Below are 20,915 nucleotides of genomic sequence, written 5' to 3'. Positions count from 1 at the left end.
CACATATAAACATATATATACATATACATATATATATACATTTCTACATATACACATATCTACATATATATATATATATAGACATAGATATATACATACATACATTCACATATATATATATATATATATATACATATATACTGTATATATATATATATATATATATATATATATATATATATATATATATATACATATATATATATATATACATATATACTGTATATATATATATATATATATATATATATATATATATATATATACTGTATATATATACTGTATATATATATATATATATATATATATATATATATACTGTATATATACATATGTACTTATTGGCTCCTGTATTTAGGATATAGCAGGTTGGATAATGGACGGATGGACATTTGTATGCATAGCCCTATTTGCCCGTTTTCGTTTTTTTTTCTTTCTTCAGTAATATTTCAGTAAACCCGGAGCTTGTCAGTTCAAATCCTGGTACTGACACCACTGTGTGACCCTGAGGAAGTCACTTCACCTGCCTGTGCTGCAAAAAACAAAAGTAATGTAACAAATTGTACCTCATATGTTGTAAGTTGGTGGAATAAAGGCATAAGTCAAATAAATAAATATGTATTATACACATAGGAACTATTCATTTATTTTCAGTTAAGTCATCTGCAGCAAACTTTTATAAATGAGGGTTTCTCCTTTTTAGTGCAAACTGTTTCTTCTTCATTGACGTTTTCTCTTGGAGAGCTTTTTTCATTTCATTGAAAATGAAAGCAGCAGCTGCCAAAATATGTAGCTTTCTTATTAATTTTTCAACATTGTGTAAAATAACTTTATAAAGTAACATAAAAGGTTTAAATACTGGTTATTCTTTTACACCAAAATATTACTACAGAGATACAAAAAAAGTAAAATGGATATGTTCTTTTTCTTTAAGGAGATTAAATATTACTGAAGAAAGAAAAAAAAAATTAAACAGCCAAATGGGGCTATGCATACGAACTTAAAAGGTTTAAATAAAACAGAAATATATATTTTATTTTTACTTGGTTAACTTGTGGAGGGTGTATCCTGTAGCAAAGCCCTAACTGTTTTCGTGAAAGCCCGTTTCAGTCAATAAGTCTTATGTGTGTGTTTATGTATGTGTGTATATATATGTGGATATGTGTATATGTAGATATGTATATATATGTATATCTGTAGTACTAGGGTGTTGTACCGTGTTAGCCATTATGAATGTAGAGAAAAGCCAAGCAAAATGACCCCTTTTATTGGCTAACTAGAAAGATTACAATATGCAAGCTTTCGAGGCAACTCAGGCCCCTTCTTCAGGTAAGATGTAATCATCTTTAATCATCATAATCAAGATTACATCTCGCCTGAAGAAGGGGCCTGAGTTGCCTCGAAAGCTTGCATATTGTAATCTTTCTAGTTAGCCAATAAAAGGTGTCATTTTGCTTGGCTTTTCTCTGTATATGTATATAAATGTTTATGTGTGTGTGTATATTATATATATAATATATATATATATATATATATATATATATATATAAAAGACAGCAACACTTATAACAATGACAACACAATTACATTGACAATCATGTTACGTTATTTTTAAAATGTTTCCTTTTTTTTTCATAACCTCTAACACACTACTTCTCCGCTGTGAAGCGCGGGTATTTTGCTAGTATATATATATATATATATATATATATATATATATACATATTCACACATACATGCAGTTTCAATAACATAGAAATCAATATAAACATTAACATCATTATCATATGAGAATATGAAGTAATATATAAGAAGCACATTTCATATAAATATAAATTATTAAACAGTAAAATCTTCTTCTGTAATTTGCTACCGTGGCAATTTGTGTGTCTGTCCAGGATTTTAAATGACCTGTAGCTCGCAAACCGTTTCACCTATACACTTGAAATGTGGTACACATATAGTACGTCACGTCTACTATCCGCTTTATGGGTGATGATTGTTTTACTCTTTTTATCTTTATTTTATTTTATTGTAGAATCAAGTCCTATCTGCGCACAGCAGGGCAGCCGTGGGCAGATGCGTATGGTGTATTCACTCCATGTTATCGTGCATTGCGCTGTCACTGGTATTTTGATAAAAGAATTTGAACAACATATAAGAAGCGTATAAATTATTAAACAGTAAAACATTAACATTTAAGAAGTAAAGTTACATAAAGTACTACTGCAGTGTCTTCGGGTATACCTCATTTTTTGTTTGCCCATTACATGCTTAAATGTATAAATTTTTTGGTGTACCTACCCGAGAACACGCGACATATAACCGAGCGTGGGAGAAGCATGGATTTTAAACACGCGTTCAGTTCATCTGCTGGTCTCCCTCGTGGAATAACTGGTAATGTTTGACTAAAATGTACAGCGAGTAAAACGACATTAGCTCCTATTTTTTTTTTGTACGATCTCTGAGATGTTGCTTTTTTCGGTTCAAGGCTTCATAAGCTCTTTTATGTTCCATGGTGTACTTAATAAGTACTAATTATCCCAAACCATCATCTTTGAATGTTGCAAGACTTTCGCCTTGTATGTAGATCGGGGTAATTACATTCATTGCATTCCTAGTCTGAATCACAATCTGATTGTATGGGTGGTTACCTGGCACTGTAGGGTTGCCACCCGTCCTTTAAAATACGGAATCGTGCCGCATTTGAGAATGAAATTGCGCGTCCCGTTTTGAATCAATACTGGACGGGATTTGTCCCGTATTTTTTTTTATCATTTTTTTTAAAGCAGCGTCTCATGCAAATCATCCCACACGCATTTTATGAAGATGCCTCCTTTCCTACTTTTGATTGGGTAATACTTGATGTCATCGTTAGTTTGATTGGTCTTTTTAACTGTCCAGTGAGGAGGGCGTGTCTTTTAAGTAGAGTCTGCAAAGTGTTGGCACTGAGATGTGGCGTCAGCGCCAGAGTTGAAGCCCCTAACGTTGCGGTCAGCAAGTGGGCTAACATCCGCCATGTGCCGTCTTTCAGTTGCAAGAAGCAGATCATAGAATGGTTGAAACTGTTGCCCCTAACGTTGCGCCACGGCGTGTGGTTCGTTTATACCTCGTGTCTTCTCATTAAACTTTTATCTCGCGAATATGTTATTGCAATCCGCAGCGGGAGCGTTTCTATAAACTTAATTTAAACTTACGTTTTACACCGTGCTTTGTTTCCCTTATGAACATGCTTGTATGCTTCACTTGCTCCCTTCTCAATTGTTTAATTAATTTTTTGCTCTTCGCTGTTTGCGGCTCCTCCTTCATTTCCCCCTACTTCGTTCTTTTATCTCGCGAATATGTTATTGCAATCCTTAACGGGAGCGTTTCAATAAACTGATTGAAAATAGTTTTGCATTTACCTTTTTAGTAAAAGGCGAGCTTTTAAGCCTGAGAAATAACCCCGTAAATGCACACGTTTAATTGCACATGTGTTAATATGTATGGTTACACAGTATTAAAAGACAGTGAACAACGTCAGTTACCTTTGTCCCCGCGTTTGATAAAAGGCGAGCTTTTAAGCCTGAGAAATCACCCCGTAAATGCACACGTTTAATTGCACATGTGTTAATATGTATGCTTACACAGTATTAAAAGACAGTCAAAAATTAACGTCATTTACCTTCGTTCCCGCGTTTGACTCGTGCTGTAAATCTCTTCCTTGTTTTTAGTTCACGTGATTACGTAGGAGGCATGATGACGCGATACGTGACTCCGCCTCCTCCATTACAGTGTATGGACAAAAAATATGTTCCAGTTATGACCATTACGCGTAGAATTTCGAAATGAAACCTGCCTAACTTTTGTAAGTAAGCTGTAAGGAATGAGCCTGCCAAATTTCAGCCTTCCACCTACACGGGAAGTTCGAGAATTAGTGATGAGTGAGTCAGTCAGTCAGTCAGTCAATCAGTCAGTCAATCAGTCAATCAGTCAGTCAGTCAGTCAGTCAGTGAGTCAGTGAGGGCTTTGCCTTTTATTAATATGTATAGATATATATATATATATATATATATATATATATATATATATATATATATATATATATATATATAGTGTAGGAGCAGAATGGGCATCCCAGCTGGGAAGAAGAACGGTTTCTTACCTGGACAGGAGGCCAGAGTTGAACGACAGATGGAGTGGCCAGTGGGATAGAAGAATAGCTTTGTGCCCAGCTGGCATGATAAAATGCATAGACCATCAGAAGTCATGAGCCGGGAGCTGTTCCATTCCCCCATATGCCAGATGGCAGTGTTCCTTGAATGACAACCCAGGGGTGCTTGGGAGTTGGAGTCCAAAAGTGCAGCCCTATCGAGGTCCCTGGGTGCCAATATAGGTGGTGCTTTCTTTATGGCCTGGAAGTGTTTCCAAAAAGACATGGCGTGGCACCAGAGACATTCCCAGATGCTGGTTTAAAAAGGGAGCCCACGGCCTCACATCAGTGTGTCAGAGTTGGTAGGCAGTGGGCAACACTCAATGGAGGACCGAAGGAGGTTTATTTTTGGGATTGTGTAACTGGTTTTCTGGAAGGCGGATTGTTGGATGTGTGCTGAGCTTATTAAATGGCTTTTTTGTAAAGCTATGAGTGTGAGTGTGTGTGTGTGTGTGTGTGTGTGTGTGTGTGTGTCAGGTATAACTGTGTCTAGGGTTTGGGGGTCGGTGGTGCCCCCAGGTGGTTACACAAGGTATTTTATTTTCATTCCACTTTATCGGTTTGGACTGTCTTGTTAAGTTCATTACATTAAGTCCAAATGGAAGTTCACTTTAATTCCAGATTGTAATGCAGCAGAGCGGGGCTGGGGGTATTTGGGGGGTGAATATTTTCGCAAAGGCACTGTGATTCAGTGCCACTTGAAGCCAGGGCTTCTTGACCCAGAAGGTCATTCTGTGTAGACTCCGCTAAAAGGCTCTCGATAACAAAGCGCTCGACTGCTACCATGTGACAGACAAGTGGGCACAGCATGTTGGTGAACTGGTCAATTTGTAACTAAGGACCCCGCCAGAGCTAAAGTAGGCCTGGTGCGTCCGGCTTGACATACGCAGGTCCAACAAGGAAATAACAGACAAGTGACATTATAATAAATAACCTTAGCAAACCGTAATTGTGGTGTAGACTATCTACTACGTTTATTTTAAGCCCACCGTGCACCGCCTATCCAGTCTGTGCTGCCCCCTCATCCCCTCTGTTCTCCTATTGCCCTCCTGGCACGTCGGCAGAAATGCGCACCACAGATTATTTTATTTTTGATTTTTTTCTTCCCGAAGACAAATAGATTTAAAACTATTCATACAAAATAAGGATTTTTAAAAGCCCCGCCACCCCCCATTTGTGCTTTGCCAAAAGCATTTACATTTATTTATTTGGCTGGTGCTTTTATCCAAGGCGACTTACAATATTCAAGATACAGTTGGTTTTGTTTCTTTTGTTTTTCCAACTGGAGCCCAGGCTCGCTTAGGGTCTCACAGTGTCACAACCTCAAAGCCTTAACCACTGTGCCAGCGTATTTGGGGTCATCTCCACTTCTTACGTGTTTACGTGACCATATGTTGTGTCACAGGATGGAAAGGTTTTGTGGTTCAAGCCTCCCGTCGTGTTCTCTTAATGCACAATGACCACTTAACGGACAATATGAGCTGATGAAGCCCATGAACATCTGTACTTTCAGGTTGCCCGTGCACAGCGTTATCTGTCATTCATGGTGCCTTGGGGACCGCGTGGAGCGCCGCTTACCTTCCACCCAGTGTCGTTCTCCATCGAGTACCGGATTTCATAGCACATCTCGTCAAGGAAGCTGACGTTAGGCGCTCTCCAGGTCAAGTGCAGCTTCCCGTCCACTACGTCTCCTTTCAAGTCCGATGGGGGCTCAGTCTGAACTGCAACAGAGAAACACAAAGTGTGTAACCACAGCCGGCCTTTCTGGTACGTTACACGATTTTGGTGCCAGGGGCCTGTAGAGAAGGAGTTGCACATCAATATTGTGAACAAAGTATGGATTAATGTGTAGTGGTCATGGGGACGCTAAGATTCACACCGATTTATTTGTTTTATTGTGGGGACTCCAGGAACACACTCAGTCTTGAGTGTGCTCTTGTAAAAATGAAAAACCGCATAAATAAAAATAAAAAAATCAAAAAAAAATCTTATTTATTACATCTTTATTTCCTTCAGGTGGCATAGTGTTAGTTCAATTGCTTCGATTAGCATTCGCTAACATCCCAAGAAGTCCTTCATAAGTGTGCCGAAGCTCCGTTCACTTTAAAAAAATTGTATACGTGACATCATTCCTAGCGTGAGTTTTTATTTCTGCCAGATGTTTTCTTCTAAATGCTGCTTAGATATGTTTGTTCAGATCTCCTCCATCCCCTTTATATTCTTTTTAAAGTTTACACCCCTTTTGAATTTTAAGCACACCCCTTCTCTTAGGTTTGCCCCACCACTGTCTTTGAATTGTTGCCACCCACCTCCACATGAAAACTCATACATTCTCCGCCCCTTTTTCAAGTTCACACCCCTTCTCAATTTTAAACACACCCCTTCTCATCTGTTAGGTTTGCCACACCCCTGCCTTTCAATTGTTGCCGCCTACCTCCACATGCAAACTCAAATATACCCCATCCCCTTTTTTAAGTTTACACCCCTTTTGAATTTTAAACACACCCCTTCTCTTAGGTTTGCCCCACCACTGTCTTTGAATTGTTGCCACCCACCTCCACATGAAAACTCATACATTCTCCACCCCTTTTTAAAGTTCACACCCCTTTTGAATTTTAAACAAACCCCTTCCCTTCTCTTAGGTTTTCCACACCCCTGTCTTTGAATTGTTGCTGCCGACCTCCACATGCAAACTCAAATATACTCCACCTCCTTTTTAAAGTTCACACCCCTTCTCATCTGTTAGGTTTGCCACACCCCAGTCTTTGAATTGTTGCCACCCACCTCCACATGAAAACTCATACATTCTCCACCCCTTTTTAAAGTTCACACCCCTTCTCAATTTTAAACACACCCCTTCTCATCTGTTAGGTTTGCCACACCCCTATCTTTGAATTGTTGCCGCCTACCTCCACATGCAAACTCAAATATACCCCTCCACTTTTTAAAGTCCACACTCCTTTTGAATTTTAAACACACCCCTTTTCATCTGTTAAGTTTGCTCCACCCCTGTCTTTGAATTGTTGCCCACCTCCACATGCAAACTAAAATATACCCCACCCCCTTTTTAAAGTCCATACTCCTTTTGAATTTTAAACACACCCCTTTTCATCTGTTAAGTTTGCTCCACCCCTGTCTTTGAATTGTTGCCCACCTCCACATGCAAACTAAAATATACCCCACCCCCTTTTTAAAGTCCACACCCATTTTGAATTTTAAACACACCCCTTCTCATCTGTTAGGTTTTCCACACCCCTGTCTTTGAATTGTTGCCCACCTCCACATGCAAACTAAAATATACCCCACCCCCTTTTTTAAAGTCCACACCCCTTTTGAATTTTAAACACACCCCTTCTCATCTGTTAGGTTTTCCACACCCCTGTCTTTGAATTGTTGCCCACCTCCACATGCAAACTAAAATATACCCCACCCCCTTATTAAAGTCCACACCCCTTTTGAATTTTAAACACACCCCTTCCCTTCTCTTAGGTTTGCCCCACCCCTGTCTTTGAATTGTTGCTGCCTACCTCCACATGCAAACTCAAATATACCCCACCCCCTTTTTAAAGTCCACACCCCTTTTGAATTTTAAACACACCCCTTCTCATCTGTTAGGTTTTCCACACCCCTGTCTTTGAATTGTTGCCGCTCACCTCCACATGCAAACTCAAAACTCACTCCTGCTGGATGCAGACATTACGATACGGCTCAGTGATTTTAGAACATTCGAACAGTCTGGGCGACAACAAGCCATTCAGCCCAGCAAAGCTTGCCAGTCCTGTCCACTTGAATTCTTCCAAAACAAGGGGGCTCCACCCCCTGCTCGCTTCGCTCGCCTACCCCCGGCATTTTGAACCCGTGCTCGCTGGGCAGCTGTAGTTTCAGATGTGCGTTGTAGGAGCCTGCGTTGTTTTGAACCCGTGCTTGCCCTGCTTCTGCGGTTTGAGACGCGCGTTGTAGGCGTATATCCATCAGTCGAGCTCATTCGGTTTGAGCCCGTGCCTGCTTTGCCGCCGCAGTTTCAGACGCACGTTGTAGGCGCCCGCGTACATTGATCATATCCAGGTGGGTCGTGTTTGCCGTTTTGTATGATCCCAAGCAGCACATTATTCCTAACTTCACTCCGCAGTAGTGCCACGCATAATATGGCGGTGACGCCTGCGCCTTCACTACGCAGTAGTGCCACTCACAATATGGCGGCGACACCTGCGCCTTCCGTATTATGTCGGGTTTTACCATGCTGTGTAGGCACCTTTGCCTTTCGTACTTTCCCGCGCCTTCCGATGCGCGATGTAGGCGCCTGCACCTTCCGGGTCCGCCTCCGCTGTGTGGTGTGGACGTTTAACTGTCGTTTTTTCTGCTTTTATATTCTGTATCTCGCTGTGCATGTGTTTCGTGCCTAGGTTTTGTTGAAGCTGTTGCATTCCAGTTTTCATCATCTGTAACCTGCTCTCCATGTGTTTGGCCCGGTTCTTTAACCTCTTTATGACGTTTTACTTTGTTTTCTACTCTGTCTTTTATTTCTGACCTCGCTTTATCCTGCTTTTGTTTTAATGACACCTGGTCCGTGGTGATTATATTCTCCCTTTTTTGAGTACTAATTTCCATTTGTTTGCGATACTGTGATCTTTACTGTACTGTCAATAATACATCACTGTAATGTGATCCACCTATGCTGTATAGTTTGGACGTGTGAGGATGACGTACGTTTAATACGGAGCGTCTGCCCGTGTCACTCTGGGGCCCCCCACTGTTAATACGGAGCTCCTTCCATACTATTATGCGGTGCATTGTGGACCACTGTGGACTCCGTGGTGTTTCCCGTTTCACTTTGTAGCTCGGTCAGTCGAGCGGTTTCTTTTTTGGAGCCGTGCCTGCCTGGTTTGCGGCATGTCAGACAGTTCGTAGTCTCTCCCGTTTCACTCTGGGGAGGGGGGCATTGTGTGGCGCCTGCGTCCACGGGCATGTCCCTGCGTCCATATCTGGTTTACCATTCTCGGTTAGTAATATGGATTACATCGAGATTTGGGTGTCTATAAAGTTCTGCTGTCTACCTGTTCCATGTGTCTGTGATTCTCTGTGAGAAGAAAAACTCCCTAATGTTTGTTTCAGTGCAAATATGCAGCAATGGTGTTCTTAAAAGGGAACTACAATACAGTCTGTGCATCGCATTCATCACTTATGAGGTATAATGTTTGTCACGTAAATGCAGATTCTAATAACAGCTCGGTGATAGGTTGGGGAGCATGCACTGGCAGAGAGCAGCCGCACCCACTACACGAAGAAACACCTCGGGATCCAATTTGGCAACCCCCCAGGCAAACACGCGGTCCAGTCCCACCCTCCAGAAATGACCCTCTTTCTGCGTCCCCTCCCCTTCCTCAACAATGACAATCCTGTTTGCTGGGGAATCGCGCCACGTGGCCGTAGTGCCGTAACTGACACTCTCTCACAATGCAGGTCATGTGCCTCATTCACAAATGCCACACCAGCGGGACCCAAGGATTCTCCGAAGAGACACACATGAAGGAGTCCAGTCTTCATCTCAGGTCACTGGATAGCATCCATGTCTCACAAATAGGGAGCACCAGGACTCTAAAGACTTGGACCTTCGTCCTCCTTTCCAGCGACCTCATGACCCACCCATGCTCTCCCAATCCATCTACTGACTTCATAGGAAGAGTCACCAGAGACGTGAATGTCACTGCCGAGGTCAGTAAACCTCTCGACAAGGTCGACACTCTCTCCGCACACAAACAAACTGCTGATGGCCGTGCCCAAGTGGTCATTAAAGACCCCTCATAGACCCAGTGATCATCAAAGGTGACTGTGTGTAGATGGTGCAGACCTATAAATATCTGGGAGTGCAGCTGGATGATAAATTAGACTGGACTGCCAATACTGATGTGCTGTGCAAGAAAGGACAAAGCCGGTTATACTACCTTAGAAGGCTGGCGTCCTTCAACATCTGCAATAAGATGCTGCAGATGTTCTATCAGACAGTTGTGGCGAGCGCCCTCTTCTACGCGGTGGTGTGCTGGGGAGGCAGCATTAAGAGGAAAGACGCCTCACGTCTGGACAAACTGGTGAGGAAGGCAGGCTCTATTGTTGGCATGGAGCTGGACAGTTTAACATCTGTGGCAGAGCGAAGGGCGCTCAGCAGGCTCCTATCAATTATGGAGAATCCACTGCATCCACTTAATAGTATCATCTCCAGACAGAAGAGCAGCTTCAGCGACAGATTGCTGTCACTGTCCTGCTCCACTGACAGATTGAGGAGATCGTTTCTCCCCCAAACTATGCGACTCTTTAATTCCACCCAGAGGGGTAAACGTTAACATTCAACATTATACATAGTTATTGTCTGTTTTTCACCTGCATTATTATTATTATCATTCTTTAATTTAATATTATTTATTGTATCAGTATGCTGCTGCTGAAGAATGTGAATTTCCCATTGGGATTAATAAAGTATCTATCTATCTATCTATCTATCTATCTATCTATCTATCTATCTATCTATCTATCTATCTATCTATCTATCTATCTATCTATCTATCTATCTATCTATCTATCTATCTATCTATCTATCTATCTATCTATCTAAAGGTCTGGATGTTGGTTTTTATCAGGACACTCGCAAGCCCAGACACTCAGAGTGAAAACAGCAAAATCAGAGAACGTATTAAACATGTTACAGTAATCCCTCGCTATATCGCGCTTCGCCTTTTGCGGCTTCACTCCATCGCGGATTTTATATGTAAGCATATTTAAATATATATCGCAGATTTTTTGCTGGTTCGCGGATTTCTGCAGACAATGGGTCTTTTAATTTCTTGTACATGCTTCCTCAGTTGGTTTGCCCAGTTGATTTCATACAAGGGACGCTATTGGCAGATGGCTGAGAAGCTACCCAACTTACTTTTCTTTCTCTTTCTTGCGCTGACTATCTGTGATCCTGACGTAGGGGGTGTGAGCAGGGGGGCTGTTCGCACACCTAGACGATACGGACGCTCGTCTAAAAATGCTGAAAGATTATCTTCACGTTGCTATCTTTTGTGCAGCTGCTTCCTGAAACGACATGCTGCACGGAGCTTCGCATACTTAAAAGCTCGAAGGGCACGTATTGATTTTTGACTGTTTGTTTTTCTCTATCTCTCTCTCTCTCTCTCTCTCTCTGCTCCTGACGGAGGGGGTGTGAGCTGCCGCCTTCAACAGCTTTGTGCCGCGGTGCTTCGCATACTTAAAAGCCAAACAGCCCTATTGATTTGTTTGCTTTTCTCTGTCTTTATGACAGTCTCTGCTCCTGACGCGCACTCCTTTGAAGAGGAAGATATGTTTGCATTCTTTTAATTGTGAGACGGAACTGTCATCTCTGTCTTGTCATGGAGCACAGTTTAAACTTTTGAAAAAGAGACAAATGTTTGTTTGCAGTGTTTGAATAACGTTCCTGTCTCTCTACAACCTCCTGTGTTTCTGTGCAAAACTGTGACCCAAGCATGACAATATAAAAATAACCATATAAACATATGGTTTCTACTTCGCGGATTTTCTTATTTCGCGGGTGGCTCTGGAACGCAACCCCTGCGATGGAGGAGGGATTACTGTACTTGTAGATATTTCATAACAATTTGTTTCTGGCTGTTCCTTCACTGACACTTTTATTCCAACACGTATGGAAATACAGATAACAGTCGAAGAGCATTTTGTGGTAAAACCACTAATGAATTTTCCAACTTGTTCTGCTGTAATATATGTGCCCAACATAATTGTATTCTTAAGAACTCCTGGGAGAGAATCGTCTGACCTTTATTTTGAGGGGTAGAAGATGAATATTGAATGAAGCGTGATGAAGTTATGGCCAGTTAAATCAAAGTAGAAGAAACCAGTCAAAAATGAGGCAGAGTTTAAAGGGTTAATGTCCTGTATTGCTTGTCTTGTGCTAAAATTGTTTAAATCCATTTTTCCCCCTCAATTAACAACACTTGATACCCCAGAATAACAAAGCCAAAGTGGGATTTTATGAATTTTGGCAAATGTATTCATAATGGAAGAGGAAGATGTCCCTTTGACACTCGGAGCCTTTGCTATGACATTGGGCTCAGGTGCATCCCGTTCGATTGATCATCGGTGAGATGTCAGGCGTACCACACCCCCGTTTCCAGTGACCTCATGACCCCCCATGCTGTTCCAATCCGTCTACTGACTTCATAAGAAGAGTCACCAGAGTCATGAATGTCACTGCCGAGGTAAGTGAACCTCTCGGCACTAAGCCATTGATATATTATATTATATTATCCATCCATTATCCAACCCGCTATATCCTAACTACAGGGTCACAGGGTAACTACTGGAGCCAATCCCAGCCAACACAGGGCACAAGGCAGAAAACAAACCCTGGGCAGGGTGCCAGCCCACCGCAGGGCACACACACACCCACACACCAAGTACACAGTAGGGACAATTTAGGTTCACCAATGCACCTAACCTGCATGGACTGTGGGAGGAAGCCCACGCAGACATGGCAGACACGCGTTCACCTGTCCAAGCAGGGAGGACCCGGGAAGCAAACCCGGGTCTAATAACTGTGAGGCAGCAGCGCTACCCACTGCGCCACCGTGCCGCCCTATATTATATTATATTATATTAATGCACATACAAGTCATTATTTGCCTGCATTTCCCTGCTTGACCAAGGGTGTCACTATTTCTCAGTTTCTCCATAAAGTTTTGCACACATGGCTCAGAGTTGCCATAAATCTACGCACAGCTGGAGAGGAATATAGCAGATAAGGCAAAAGATGACCCTAAGAGATTCTTTCAGTATTTTAGTAGTAAAAGAACAGTCAAGGAGGAGGTCAAGTGCATCAGAAATAGTGTTTCAGAGTTGCCATAAATCTACGCACGTTCACCTGTCAAGTTTTCACTTACAAATCCCGATGTTTGTGTATGAAGCTCCATTTGCACATTTCCAGCTTATTTTTGTGTGGAAGCTAATTTTATAAATGAGGCAGGTTTGACCACCCTAACACACCCTCACCTCAGAGTACTGCACCCTCCACCCATCCTTCTGCTGATGCCAGCATAGGAGAGAGTCTACTCCAACCCATAATTACAACAGCCCAGGTGAGCAGAGAGCTGAGGAGACTTTGTGCCAGCAAAGCAGCAGGTCCAGATGGAGTATCGCCACAACTGCTGAAGGCCTGTGTGCTGCAGCTGGAGAGTCCTCTACAGCGCATCTTCAGCCTGAGCCTGGAAAAGAGGAGAGTCCCGAGGCTTTGGAAAACATCTTGTATCACCCCCGTCCCAAAGATATCACGTCCTAGTGAGCTGAACGACTTCCGGCCTGTCGCTCTGACGTCACATGTGATGAAGACCATGGAGCGGCTGCTGCTTCACCACCTGAGGCCACAGGTTCAACACTCCCTCGACCCTCTGCAGTTCGCATACCAGGAGAACGTGGGAACGGAGAATGCCATCATCTACATGTTACACCGATCCCTCTCCCATTTGGACAGAGGCAGTGGTGCTGTAAGAATTATGTTTCTGGACTTCTCTAGCACCTTCAACACCATCCAACCTCTGCTCCTTAGGGATAAGCTGACAGAGATGGAAGGAGATTCATACCTGGTGGCATGGATCGTGGACTATCTTAAATCAGACCTCAGTATGTGCGTCTCGGGAACTGCACGTCTGACATTGTGGTCAGCAACACAGGAGCGCCACAGGGGACTGTACTTTCTCCGGTCCTGTTCAGCCTATATACATCGGACTTCCAATACAACTCGGAGTCCTGCCACGTGCAAAAGTTCGCTGACGACACTGCTATCATGGGCTGCATCAGAAGTGGGCAGGAGGAAGAGTATAGGAACCTAATCAAGGACTTTGTTAAATGGTGCGACTCAAACCACCTACACCTGAACACCAGCAAAACCAAGGAGCTGGTGGTGGATTTTAGGAGAACCAGACACCTCATGGACCCCGTGATCATCAGAGGTGACTGTGTGCAGAGGGTGCAGACCTATAAATACCTGGGAGTGCAGCTGGATGATAAATTAGACTGGACTGCCAATACTGATGCCCTGTGTAAGAAAGGACAGAGCCGACTATACTTCCTTAGAAGGCTGGCGTCCTTCAACATCTGCAATAAGATGCTGCACATGTTCTATCAGACGGTTGTGGCAAGCGCCCTCTTCTATACGGTGGTGTGCTGGGGAAGCAGCATAAAGAAGAGGGACGCCTCACGCCTGGACAAACTGGTGAGGAAGGCAGGCTCTATTGTAGGCACGGAGCTGGACAGTTTGACATCCGTGGCAGAGTGAAGGGCGCTGAGCAGACTCCTGTCAATCATGGAGAATCCACTGCATCCACTGAACAGGATCATCTCCAGACAGAGGAGCTGTCACCGTCCTGCTCCTCTGACAGACTGAGGAGATCGTTCCTCCACCACACTATGTGACTCTTCAATTCCACCCGGGGGGTTAAACATTAACATTATACAAAGTTATTGACTGTCTGTATACCTGCATTGTTATCACTCTTTAATTTAATATTGTGTTTATCAGTATGCTGCTGCTGGAGTATGGGAATTTCCCCTTGGGGATTAATAAAGTATCTATCTATCTATCTATCTATCTATCTATCTATCTATCTATCTATCTATCTATCTATCTATCTATCTATCTATCTATCTATCTATCTATCTATCTATCTATCTATCTATCGTTTCTTTTACTTTCTAACATTGTTCAGATTTGAACAGCTTTGCAAGTCCCATTTCATAGAAATCACCATGGCCAGATCGACCTGCTCAAGCCAAGAAGGAATTTCAATTCACAAGTTTTACTTTTTTTTGTTTTGGGTTATGTTGATCGCCAATTACAAATTATGGTGTGTGAGTGAGGGTGGTCCATGTGATGGACTTGAGTCCCATCCACGCCGGTTTTTTTTTTAGCCTTTTACCCAATCATGGTGAGATAGTCTTTGGCCCTCGCCACTTTGAAATGAATTGAGAAGGTTCTATAACCAACCTACTGAACTCAGTCCATCGACGACCACACTGCCTGCACAGCCCCCAAACACACCCGAAAGTTACGCCATGTGTATGTTTTCTAACTTAGAGCTTTGAGGACTGAGAAAAGCGCTATATAAATGTAATGAATTATTATTATTATTATTAACTTGTTTGTTTTTGCTGTAGGGATCCGTAGCACATATTATAATTGTGTCGTCTGGGGGTCTCAAGTAGTTGTCCAAACAAGAAATTAAAAATATTTCCCAGCCATCATTACGAACTGCACAGGGTAAGTAACGCATAAACAGATATTATTTGTAGGAGCTTTTGTAGGTGTAGGTCTAGAGGCCTACTTGACAATTTCAGGCCTTTTTTGAAGTTGTGTGCTTGAATCACAACAAGGTTTGATGTTCACCACCCCCCTCTATTCCCTTCATGGATTTTTAGGTTCTGCAACGAGGGCCACTTGGGACTCACCGATATGCTGGACCTTGAAGGGCTCCTTCCAGAAGGTGTGCTTGAGCTGCAGCTTCTGCACGAGACTCCTGCTCACCTTGACCGTAATGTCTCTGGTGTCGGGGTTCTCAAATGTACAGCTCCACTGGACGCCATCATGCAGCAGGGCATGGTGTTTGCACAGCTCCCATGATCCTCGCCTGCAGGCAGAAAAAACAAAAAAATGGACATAAGCAAGGGAATTGGGGGCTGGTGAGCGGGTGACAGCTAGATTTATGCGTTTGTCACCTTGACTGGAAAAAAAGTCCATAGGAGGTGCCCTCGTCCTCCATGGCGGTCCAATTGCAGGTGATGTGGTTAAAATCGCGAGTGAAGCAGAGTAAGTTGATTTGCTCTGTGGGAAAAGGAAAAAAAGGGCAATTAACTTCCCCCTGAACAGACCACCTGGTATTAATGCCAATCTGCAGCGCCTATACAGCATTGATGTTTTTTTTTTAACGGATGTTTTAGTGGGTGGCATGAGAGCTGGAGTCTGGAAACACAGCCCTGTTAGGGTCTTTGGGTGCCACCAGAGGGCGCTGCAGGGGGAAGACTGCCCTGGAAATGTTTCGGAAAGCCTGGCCATAGTTTCTGGTGTCCAAATTTAAAAAGAGAGCCCAATGCCTCATTCAAACCCATCAGAGTTGAGAGGCAGTGGGCAATGGAGGTGGAAGAAGAATGGTGCATTGGTATATTTTTATGCAGATATTTTTGAAAAAAAAGGGTGTTGGAAACAAATAGAACTCCTTTATTTGAATGTGGATTTGTGCTCTTGGGCATTAATGTGTCTGTGGTCTGGGGCTCAGTGCCACCCCAGTGAAGGTGGGATATGAGGACTTTGCCAGTCTGAGAAAACCAATACAAATGGGCTATAGACTGAAAGCATGGGTGGGCAGCCCTGTGGGGTTTCTGCGTTACACAGAATGGTGTGTCAACTGGGATTACTGCAAGTGAAATTAGACACGCTATAAGATGGGGGTTACTTTTTGTTTTTATCCCAGACGTTTGGCCATGTTGCTGCTGCAGCTGGTGAGGATGCTCTACACAAATCATGAAACTTGTTGTCAGTCCAGAGGGTGGCAGTTGGGTGTCATCGTCATCATGGTGTCAGGGACAAAGAAAGGGGGTGGGGTGGGGGTCTTTATGTCATTTACATTTATGCTTTTCTAGAGTGGACCTACCTGAGGTCTCAGGGGCCACAGCAGTGACAGCCTCAGACCAGGCACTCCAGAATCCGGAATACGCGTCCCCGTTACATTTGGTGCGGACTTGGACAACATACACTTCTCCACCAACCAGGTCCAGAAGGTCATAGAAGAACAACTCCAGAGGAGTCTTTGGGTGCGGACAATGAGAAAGAAGACATACAAAATGAGGTGAGTTCGAGAACAGCATGCAGCCTTCAACTCCAACATGAACCATTAAATGCTCATCTTCAAGAGGTAATAATAATAACAACAATTCCTTACATTTATATATTGCTTTTCTCAATACTCAGAGCACTTTTTATTGCTTTTGAAAAAGGGGGAAACCACGTAGAAAAAATGTTGTGTGACCAAAATGTCTGCAAGTCCCCTTAAATTAAAGTCTGCAATGTCATTTTAAACTGGGGAGCAGAGGGGCAACTCAAGGGAAAAGGGGTCTTAGTCCCAGACATTATAGTGGGCACTGTAGATAATTAGTAGATTTAATTCATTACAGTATAGACACAATACCTTTTGTTATTTTAACCCTTTAAACTCAGCTCCTTTGCTTTGGGCCCACCCGAGGGATCGAACAATAATGCATGCAGAATTAATCCATGTGAACGCTTCCAGACACGACTTAACCCTTTTCTTCTTGTGTTGGTGGCACACATTTCGCTAGAACTGAAACATTTTTTCCGTTTTGTGATTTTTTTTTTATTTTTGGGTTCCCCCTCCACCCCGAATTCATTTTTGCACAGATCGTTTCACTCATCACTCCTCATTCAAATCTCCTCAGAATATGGAATTAAAGAATCCACGGTGTCCTGGAAAACACCATCATTGTGGCCACAGGCATCCCAATAAACTATTTTGGCTTTTCTTTCTGACTCTCCTTGGACCACTTTGGTCCCAAGATTGAATTTATTTGGCCCAGGATCCGAGTTAGATACGGTTGAATGTTAAAACCTGATATTACCGAATTGTGGCTGACTTGAGAATCCTTCGAGATGTATCGAACTTCATACATCATGGAATCTTGAAACATATGGCCTTCCGGTGGCCTCCAGGTCACTTGAAGTTGGCTTGGCTTGTTCACTTCGGACACACAGACGTCAGCAGGAGGCGGTGGCAACACTGTGGAGAGGGAAATGAGAGAAAGGGATGTCAGGGCAGTGAAGATCAGAACGGTGGGAATGGCAGAAAGCAACATCAGCACAAACACCTCAGGCGGTACACTCACTGCTTTTTTTGTTTTAAACATCCACGTGTTGATTTTGGGGTGGCACTGTGGCACAGTGGTAGTGCTGCTGCCTCCCAATAAGGAGACCTGGGTTTGCATGTTCCCCCCGTGTCTGCATGGGTTTCCTCCCACAGTCCAAAGACATGCAGGTTTGGTGCATTGGCGATTCATCGGGAGTCCTTTTGGAACAGATGGGACATGTTCCGCCGTGACGGGTTACATCTGAACTGGAAGGGCATCAATGTATTGGGGAGGTGTACAAGTAGGCTAGTCGAGGATTGTTTAAACTAGGGAATGGGAGGGCAGGGAGTTTAGGACAGGCCAGGTTTAGATCTATACCTGGAAGAACAAAAAAATGGTATAGAAATAAAAATGTATAGTAATGTAAATTCTAAGCATACATTTAAATGTAGAATGAGTAACACATTAAAAATAACTCGCCTTAATGCTAGAAGTATCAAAAATAAGGTAAGTGAGTTGGAGTTGTATGTAGCAGAGCATAATTATGATATTATAGCAATAACGGAAACCCGGCTAAACACCAAAGATGGGGATGAGTGTAACATAGAGGGATACACATTTTTAGGAAGGACAGATAGAACAGAAAAGGAGGTGGGGTTGCTGTTTATGTCAAACAGGATTTAAATGTAAGTCCTCTTCAGTTGGATGATGAGCCCCATCTTAGTGAGGACATGTGGCTTCGTCTGGAAAGTATTAGGGACAGAGGTCTTATTTTAGGAGGGCGTTTTAAACCACCCAATTCAGACAGTAATTTCAACACACATCTTTTTAGTAATATCAAAAAGACAAGTTTACAGGGAGATATTATAGTCATGGGGGACTTTAATTATCTAAATATTCACTGAGATAACCTTTCAGATGGAGGAGCACAAGAACAGGAGTTTGTAGAAGTAATCAGTGACTGTTTTCTAACACAGCATGTTAAAGCACCAACACGGGGTGAAACCTGTCTGGATTTCCATCCATCCATCCATCCATCCATCCTCTTCCGCTTATCCGAGGTCGGGTCGCAGAGAAGCAGCTTGAGCAGAGATGCCCAGACTTCCCTCTCCCCGGCCACTTCTTCTAGCTCTTCCGGGGGAATCCCGAGGCGTTCCCAGGCCAGTCGAGAGACATAGTCCCTCCAGCGTGTCCTGGGTCTTCCCCGGGGCCTCCTCCCTGTTTGACTTGCCCGGAACACCTCATCAGGGAGGCGTCCAGGAGGCATCCTGATCAGATGCCCGAGCCACCTCATCTGACTCCTCTCGATGCGGAGGAGCAGCAGCTCTACTCTGAGCCCCTCCCGGATGACTGAGCTTCTCACCCTATCTTAAGGGAGAGCCCAGACACCCTGCGGAGGAAACTCATTTCAGCCGCTTGTATTCACAATCTCGTTCTTTCGGTCACTACCCATAGCTCATGACCATAGGTGAGGGTAGGAACATAGATCGACTGGTAAATTGAGAGCTTTGCCTTACAGCTCAGCTCCTTTTTCACCACAACAGACCGATGCAGAGCCCACATTACTGCGGACGCCTCACTGATCCGCCTGTCGATCTCACGCTCCATTCTTCCCTCACTCGTGAACAAGACCCTGAGATACTTGAACTCCTCCACCTGAGGCAGGATCTCGCTCCCAACCCTAAGAGGGCACTCCACCCTTTTCCGACGGAGGACCATGGTCTCGGATTTGGAGGTGCTGATTCCCATCCCAGCCACTTCACACTGCGAACCGATCCAGAGAGAGCTGAAGATCACGGCCTGATGAAGCAAACAGGACAACATCATCTGCAAAAAGCAGTGACCCAAACCGGACCCCCTCAACACCCTGGCTGCACCTAGAAATTCTGTCCATAAAAGTTATGAACAGAATTGGTGACAAAGGGCAGCCCTGGTGGAGTCCAACTCTCACTGGAAACGGGTTCGACTTACTGCCGGCAATGCGGACCAAGCTCTGGCACCGATCGTACAGGGACCGAACAGCCCTTATCAGGGGGTCCGGTACCCCATACTCTCGGAGTACCCCCACAGGATTCCCCGAGGGACACAGTTGAATGCCTTTTCCAAGTCCATAAAATACATGTAGACTGGTTGGGCGAACTCCCATGCACCCTCCAGGACTCTGCTAAGGGTGTAGAGCTGGTCCACTGTTCCGCGACCAGGACGAAAACCACACTGTTCCTCCTGAACCCGAGGCTTGACTATCCGATGGACCCTCCTCTCCAGGACCCCCGAATAGACTTTTCCAGGGAGGCTGAGGAGTGTGATCCCTCTGTAGTTGGAACACACCCTCCGGTCCCCTTTCTTAAAGAGGGGGACCACCACCCCAGTCTGCCAATCCAGAGGCACTGTCCCTGATGTCCATGCGATGTTGTAGAGACGTGTCAACCAAGACAGTCCTACAACATCCAGAGCCTTGTCTGGATTTAGTATTTTGTAATAATCAGGATAGAATTGAGGGTGTAGAGGTGATTGAACCACTAGGGTCAAGTGACCATAATGTAATACAATTCTCAGTGTTTTGTAAGAGTGCAGATGCAAAGACCAAAATTGTTAAGTTGAACTTTAGTAGGGCTAATTTTGAGCAGAGGCGACAAAGTCTAAGTAGGATACACTGGGATAAGATTTTAAGTGTGGAGACAGTCAAGGAGCAGTGAAACAGGTTTAAAAATGTTTTACATATAATGCAGGACAGATACGGACCTAAATTTGGAATTAATAGGAAACTAAAAAAAACTCCACGGTGGATTAATAAAAATTTAAAAAAGAAGTTGCAAAGGTAAAAACT

General features: G+C 43.6%; 1 protein-coding gene and 1 long non-coding RNA gene across 3 annotated transcripts in view; one reads left to right on the top strand and one right to left on the bottom strand.

Moving 5' to 3' along the window:
• Window positions 1–20,915, top strand: part of LOC127529390 (uncharacterized) — a 706,297-nt gene that overhangs the window by 457,323 nt on the left and 228,059 nt on the right. The gene's annotated exons all lie outside the window — the stretch shown is intronic.
• Window positions 1–20,915, bottom strand: part of mpl (MPL proto-oncogene, thrombopoietin receptor) — a 522,581-nt gene that overhangs the window by 470,522 nt on the left and 31,144 nt on the right. For both annotated transcript variants that reach the window (XM_028810857.2, XM_051932715.1), the window contains exons 4-8: window positions 17,864–18,021; window positions 16,882–17,035; window positions 15,950–16,055; window positions 15,683–15,861; window positions 5,771–5,913 (exon numbers count right to left, since the gene is read on the bottom strand). In XM_028810857.2, coding sequence (XP_028666690.2) covers window positions 5,771–5,913; window positions 15,683–15,861; window positions 15,950–16,055; window positions 16,882–17,035; window positions 17,864–18,021 — 740 coding nt within the window. The remainder of the gene's footprint in view (window positions 1–5,770; window positions 5,914–15,682; window positions 15,862–15,949; window positions 16,056–16,881; window positions 17,036–17,863; window positions 18,022–20,915) is intronic.

Source organism: Erpetoichthys calabaricus, chromosome 10 (genome assembly GCF_900747795.2).
Source record: "Erpetoichthys calabaricus chromosome 10, fErpCal1.3, whole genome shotgun sequence".
In the NCBI taxonomy this organism is placed as follows: Eukaryota; Metazoa; Chordata; class Cladistia; order Polypteriformes; family Polypteridae; genus Erpetoichthys; species Erpetoichthys calabaricus.
The sequence above is the reverse complement of the archived record's forward strand: the minus strand, read 5'-3'. Positions and strand labels throughout refer to the sequence as shown.